At 40.3% G+C, this 7,565-nt stretch overlaps 1 protein-coding gene across 1 annotated transcript; it reads left to right on the forward strand.

Moving 5' to 3' along the window:
• Positions 1 to 4,972: 4,972 nt before the first annotated feature.
• On the forward strand, positions 4,973 to 7,133 carry LOC143597070 (uncharacterized). The gene is made up of 3 exons (XM_077075675.1): positions 4,973 to 5,102; positions 5,180 to 6,937; positions 7,096 to 7,133. Exons 1-3 carry the CDS (start codon positions 4,973 to 4,975, stop codon positions 7,131 to 7,133), a joined length of 1,926 nt encoding a protein of 641 aa, XP_076931790.1.
• The last annotated feature ends 432 nt before the right edge of the window (positions 7,134 to 7,565 follow it).

A 7,565-nucleotide genomic window follows, 5' to 3' on the forward strand; every position in this document is an offset into this window, starting at 1 on the left:
AACAATCATTGCCATGTTCCACTTTAAATCCAAGAGCTCGAGATCATCGGGATCAATTTGATCATAATCTTCATCGGTTAAATCACTAGTTGCAATCTTACTACTCACCAAATTCTCGTAAGAGGACATAAAGGCAGACAAAAATGCAAAGTTTTGTTCAGCCTCCTTTATGTTATAGTCACACGAATCAGTTAATCCCAAATAACGAATCAGATAACACGAACTAACAAATAACACGAATCAGTTAATCACTTGAATGTTATGACGAATCAACTAATTTAGATAACGAATCAAAGTGAATAATATAAAGAATCATCAGAAAGATGATAGCGAATCATATTCATCTTCAAATCTTCAAAAAGAATTTCTAGAAATCTGGAAATTATGAACATCAACCCAGAAACTGAAAATTTGTAATACTAACTCGATACTAAACCAAACCGAACAAATAACTAATCAAAACACTCGTAATTCGATCGCGAACCCAAAACACCTAAACTCGTAACCAATTAACCTCGATTACTCGTCCAATTATACCAAAACACACACTCTGTATCGGCCTTAAACCAAAACCGGTAACAAATCCACTTAAAACCAATCCAAACCTCAATTCCAACTCATAAACCCTTACCAATACCTTTAAACACCTCAAATTCAATCCAAATCGTCCATAATTCAGTTAATTAACCTTAAATTAATCCAAATTTTAACTAAAACCGAAAACTAATAAAAGTAATACTAATAAACAATCGAATCAAGTGTAATCGAGCCCCAACAGCTTTGATACCACTTGTTGGAACACAACACATGTGACAATTGCAAATTTCAGGTTAACTCTGTTAACTAAACCCAGTTAAATCCTGTTGACTGTGTCAGTAAACTCAGTTAGTTTTGTTAACTATGAGTATGAACTCTTGTACATGTGATGTCATGTATGCGTATATTTAAGTCAACGTGTCATTGGTGACTTAAACAAGGATAAGTGACTAATTATAACTAGGATAATAAACTCGTCTTGCATGTTATAATAAACATGTCATATAACATGTATGATAAGTATAATGTGCTATGTGATTAATATGTTATATTATGGTTATTACATGATGAAGTGATTGTAAGTAAGCTAAATGATTAAATAGGTTATATTGTATGTCATGTAACATGTTTATTATTTAAATGGAACCTTAGTTTATGTTACATAGGAAATGTTTATTAAATTATGTACCATGTCACAAATAAATAAATAAAAGATAACCTAAGTATCATATTCATTAAATCAATCATAAAGGGGTTGTTAATAACAAGGAGGTTACAACTATTGGATGCCAACACCTTTTCCTTTCCCTTTTCCTCTCTCTTTGGCCGTGATACTCACACACACACACATACTCTCATTTTCTTTCATACAAACAATCAAATCAAGTATCATCTTCAAAACAAACAAGTTGGTGATTATTAGTAAACAAGGGTTTAAGCATTTGATCAAGCAAAGTGAGTAGATTATTATGTTTATATGTTTCTTTTTCTATTAATTCATATGAATCTTTTATCCAAATGGTTGGATCATGAAAGGGATGATCAAAGTTTGACAAATAAAAAGGATTTTTGTATGTGTCTTGATTAGTATTTTTGAGTCTTTTATAAATACATGTGTTTTTACTTTTCTTATGAAATCAAATGGATAAAAATAAGACATGAAATTTGATTTGGTAAGAATGTTTCTTGATGATTTTGAATCATAAATGTTTCTTGATGATTTTGAATCAAAAGGATAAAAAAGTTGTGATTTGTAGTTGATTGTGGTTAAAACTGTTTATTGGCAGATTAGATGTTACGGATTTGGATTGTTGATAAATTGATGATATGTTTGGGTTTTTGATCGATTATTGATTCTATGAATATGTACTTTGAATCTAGTTTTCAGAAAGTCCGAAATTTTAATTTTTGGACACTGTTTGAATACTTTTTATTAATTTACAAAATCAGGATGCAAATCTAAATTAGTGAAAATAATTCTGAGTTGAGTTGTAAATTTCATAACTTGATGATAAAAATAGATATGGATATAATTCTACTTCTAGGATGTTGTAAATTGAATTAGGAATCTAGTCCAATTGGTCTTGCATCAATTGGACAAATATGGAATTTTTGACAAATTTTTGATTACTGCTGTGTTGTTATAGAAATATAAATCATGTTGTTGTAGTATATGAATATTCTGGACGAATTGGTAAATCCAAAAATTGTGAGAAAAATATATGTTGAACCTAATACTGATGTGTACGTGTGTGATTTATTTGGTAATTTAATTGTGAGTTTCGATTGATGAGAAAAATCGGTTTAGGTGGTATAAATTGTTAAAGGTGATAAAGATGTTGGTTGAATTGAGATAATTGCGAATTGTGATATGTTAGTTGTGGTAAATTAGAACTTTGACTTTTTAAGTCAACTTAGAACTAGTTGACTAAATAGTTAGTCTTGCTTGTGATGTTGTGAAAGTGTATTGATCATAGAATTGCAAGGAATATGGCTAAGTGTGTATACTAGATGATTGATTAAGTGTGACTAGAATTATAAGGTAAACATTCTAAGTCCAACCTTTTAGTCAAAGGTCAATATTTTAGTCAAAGGTCAAAACTTTAGTCAAAGTCAACTTTAGTCAAAGTCAACAAAAGTCAAACTTTGGTCATAAGTCTTTTTAAAAAACAATGGGAGATTGTTGGATACTAGTGGTTCTAGGAACCATCCCACAAGTTACTTACGTACTTGCATTTTTAGGGTCTTAGCACGTGACGCATTTACTTCGGTCGGATTTGTGTAATACCCAAAGCACCAACAAGGTGAGTTTACGGCCCCACTTTTATACCTTTCCTTTGGGGGAGGAAACATGCAAAACTGTTTTACTTTACTTGCTCTAAATCTTTACACAACCGTTTGGTTGCTTATAACGTAGTGTTTCTTTGCCATGGAAAGTCCTCACGAACATCGGACCGTTAACTAAGGTTAACTGGCGTGGTAAATTTAAATAGTACTATTGGGTATGACAAACCCAACCCTGCATTATTCTCGACTGAAGGTCGAACGGGGTGTAACTTTGACCAAACATTGTTAAGTTTTGGCAATACTTGACTTGAGGCAATAACTAGTCAGCTTCGGTCGTGATGGAAACATAACACTATGCGGCAACGAGTTAACTAAGTGTAGTTAACCATGGGCCACTTTTATTTATAAATGTTTATGAACTGATAGAGCATAACTTACTTTGAAAACCTGTGAACTCACCAACCATATGTGTTGACTCTTTTTAGCATGTTTTCCTCTGGTCACTAGCAAGCACTTGGATTAGGATAACATTGCATGCATGGACTCACATTGGTTTAAGTTTGAACACATTTACTTGATATTGGTTTTGCGCTTGTAGCGCCATGAATTATTTAAACTTGTTTGGGAGATGGCTCCCGCACTTTGTTTAGCTTCCGCACTAGCACTTAAGACTCTGAACATTTTATTTTGATTTGTTAAAACTTTTAAGACCATGTAGATGTCGTTTGGTGTGATTAATGTGTTCGGATCCTGGTTTGTCACCCACCTTACGGTAAAACTCCGTTAGTGGAAATTTGGAGGTGTGACAGATTGGTATCAGAGCCATTGGTTATAGCGAACCAGGTTGCATACCATTTCATATAGGTTGCAGTCCGGTCTATAGCTTTTCATGATGCATTAGTTACACTGCACATATATACATGAGATACCACTCACTCATCCCAAGCCCAACCCTTGTGTCACAGTATATCTTCGTCGTCAGCTGATCACGCCCGTGAGAAAGCACCTATCATCGCTGAGGAGAGCACACCACCTGCGTCCCCGAGACTGAAGAGGCAGCGGACCATCCCTGATGCTGGCACATCTACTGCTGAGGAGTCTTCACCCGAGCACACGTTCTTGCCTAAGCCCCAGTGCGACTGGGAATGGTACCCAGAGGTGGTGACCATGATGATTGAGAAGGAGGAGGTTCCACCCCTAGTTGTTGTAGGTCCTTCTTGCCCTACTCTACCCGCCCTGCCATGCCCTTCTGAGCGGGTGATAGCTGCATTTGTTTCTGGCCTGGATAAGGCGCAGTGTGGGAAACAGGGTATGAAGTCGGACATTGCTAAGCTAGCGCAGAAACAGAGTGGAGCCAAACATACGATGGATTTCTTGAGGGAGCTCTGCGATCGGAGGTCAGAGATGCACTACAAGTTAACCTTTGAAGTTGAGAGGCTAGGTGAGAAGATGCAGATGCTTGCAGACAGGGTGATAGATCTGACTAACGAACTGATCATTGCTCGTAACCGTATTCGGGATCTGGAGGACCGGCTGGCACCTCCAGAGGACCCAGTGGAGGACCCTGAAGAAGACCCAGAGGAGGACCCCGAGGAGGATCCGGAGGAAGACCCCGAGGAGGAGCCCGAGGTGAGCGGGTCATCGGGAATATCTGACGAGTGATATCGTCAGTTGGTATTCGTTTGGATTTCTTTCTTTTATGAACCTAGGTGGGAGGGTTGTACCCATCCAACAGAGGATATTTTTGAACTATGATGTTTGGATTGAATGATTGTAATTGGATTACAAGTTATCTTTTCAAGTATTGTTTTCTTAAATTGTGTTGTGATGTTCATAAATTAGTTGTTTGATTGTTATTGATGTACTAGAATTAAGGCATTAATCTGGTCTATGTTCACGACTGCGTAGGATTATGTCGGGACGTGGACGTGGCCATGGCAGGGGCAGCATCAACCTCACTCCAGCAGAACTGGCGGCACTCATCAACGAGCATGTTTGGATTGAATGATTGTAATTGGATTACAAGTTATCTTTTCAAGTATTGTTTTCTTAAATTGTGTTGTGATGTTCATAAATTAGTTGTTTGATTGTTATTGATGTACTAGAATTAAGGCATTAATCTGGTCTATGTTCACGACTGCGTAGGATTATGTCGGGACGTGGACGTGGCCATGGCAGGGGCAGCATCAACCTCACTCCAGCAGAACTGGCGGCACTCATCAACGAGCATGTGACCGCAGCGATTGCAGCCGCCCAGATTCCGGGGCAGGCGGCAGGGGGTAAGTATGCACTTTGCTGTCATTATGACCTATCGAAACTCAGGTACTAACACTTACTTTGTGAACCAAAAATCTAGGAGCCGCAGGGTGCACCTTTAAGAACTACATGGATTGTAAACCCCATGCGTTTAAAGGCACCGAGGGGGCTGTCGGTTTGCTGCGCTGGATAGAGAAAGCAGAATCAGTGTTTGCTATGTGTAATTGCCCGGCTGCGAGCCAGGTGAAGTTTGCTACAGGGACTCTCGAGGAGTCAGCACTTACTTGGTGGAATACCCAAGTTCAGTTGTTGGGTCTAAATGCGGCTAATGCTATGTCATGGGAGGAATTCAAAAATCTGATCAAAACCGAGTATAGCCCGCGTGGTGAAGTGCAGAAGTTAGAGCATGAGTTTTGGAATTTGCGGATGGAGGGTTCTGAAATTGAGGCTTATACGACACGATCCCATGAGTTAGCGATACTGTGCCCTCAAATGGTCGATCCTGCTTATAAGAGAGTCGAAATGTATATTGACGGTTTACCTCCGCAGATCCAGAGTATGGTGACATCGGCAAATCCCGCCAACATTCACGATGCCGTCTGGTTAGCTCATAAGTTAACTGATCAAGCCGTCAAACAAGGCACTCTCCCGTCCAAGAAGTCTGCTACTGGCACATCCGTTAATAAACGCAAGTGGGAGATTAGTGGCAACAACAACTCCAACAACAAGAGCACCTCTTCAGGCCACAATCAACAGAGACGGTTTGAGTCTCCTCGCAGGAACAACTACCCGAGCCAGAACCAACAACAGGGAGGATATCAGGGGAAACTCCCAAAGTGTAACAAGTGTAACTTCCATCATGCGGGGAAATGTGATAAGTACCATTGCAACAAGTGTGGCAGACATGGCCACGAAACCAAGTTCTGCCGAGCAGACAACCCCCAGAAACAAGCTCCACCTCAAGAGGCCCCGAAAGGGTGTTTTGAGTGTGGACAGGAGGGTCACTTTAAGAGAAACTGCCCCAAACTGAAGAATGCTGGTAACGGAGGGGCAAATGGCAACGGGAAGAATGGTAACATTGGGAATGGTAACAACGGAGGTGAAGGCATGGGAAGAGCCTTTGTTATTGGTGGTGGTTCAGGTGAGACTTTTAATGACTCCGTAACTATTACCGGTAAATATAAAATGAATGGTTGTTATGCGCTAACTTTATTTGATACCGGGGCCGATCGAAGTTTCGTGTCAACTAAATTTTGTGAAATGGTTAATAACACCCCATTTGCCCTAGAGTCTAAGTACACTATCGAGTTAGCAGATGGTAAAACCATCCAAGTGTCCCATATTTTGAAGGGTTGTACCGTAGAATTGTCTAGTCATTTGTTTCCCATAGATCTTATGCCGATTGAACTTGGTAGCTTCGACTTAGTTATTGGGATGGATTGGTTGTCCGAGCACCGAGCCGAGGTTGTCTGTCACGAGAAGATCGTCCGCATACCTCTCCCTGGGGGAGAAACTCTCATTGTTCATGGTGAGAAAGAGAGTGCGGCAGTTGGGATCATTTCCCTTATGAAGGCACAGAAGTTACTGCGTAAGGGCCATACTGCGATCTTAGCCCTAATCACCGACAAAGGTACTGACGAGGCTGTGGAGGAGGAGGTCTCAATCGACCAGATCCCTATTGTTAGAGACTTTCCTGACGTTTTCCCCGAAGACCTACCTGGCCTTCCGCCTCACAGACAAGTGGAGTTCCAAATCGACCTGACACAAGGAGCTGTTCCTGTAGCTCGTGCACCGTATCGCCTTGCTCCGAAGGAGTTAGAGGAACTGTCTAAGCAGTTGCAAGAACTGCTAGATAAGGGTTTCATACGCCCCAGTTCATCCCCGTGGGGAGCCCCAGTCCTATTCGTGAAGAAGAAGGATGGAACTCTACGCATGTGTATCGACTATCGGGAACTTAATAAGGTGACGACCAAGAACCGGTATCCCTTGCCACCTATTGATGATCTGTTTGATCAGCTGCAAGGATCCAGTTACTACTCGAAGGTCGACCATAGGTCGGGTTATCACCAACTCCGAGTTCGGGAAGAAGACATTGCGAAAACAGCGTTTCGCACTCGTTATGGACACTATGAGTTCGCCGTTATGCCATTTGGGTTAACAAACGCCCCAGCCGTATTCATAGACCTCATGAATCGTGTTTGTAAGCCTTATTTGGATAAATTCGTCATTGTGTTCATAGACGACATCTTGATATATTCGAAGACAAGGGAGGAACATGAAGAGCACTTGCGATTAATGATGGAGCTACTCATGAAGGAACAACTGTATGACAAATTATCGAAGTGCGAGTTCTGGATGCGTGAAGTAAAATTTTTGGGCCACGTGGTAAGTGGGGAGGGAATCCAAGTGGACCAGTCCAAGATTGAAGCAATCAAGGATTGGCCAAACCCGAAAACTCCCACCGAGATCCGTCAATTTCTGGGATT

Source organism: Bidens hawaiensis, unplaced genomic scaffold (genome assembly GCF_021521415.1).
Source record: "Bidens hawaiensis isolate Kalapana, Puna unplaced genomic scaffold, B.hawaiensis_p1.1 tig00047540_1, whole genome shotgun sequence".
Lineage (NCBI taxonomy): Eukaryota > Viridiplantae > Streptophyta > Magnoliopsida > Asterales > Asteraceae > Bidens > Bidens hawaiensis.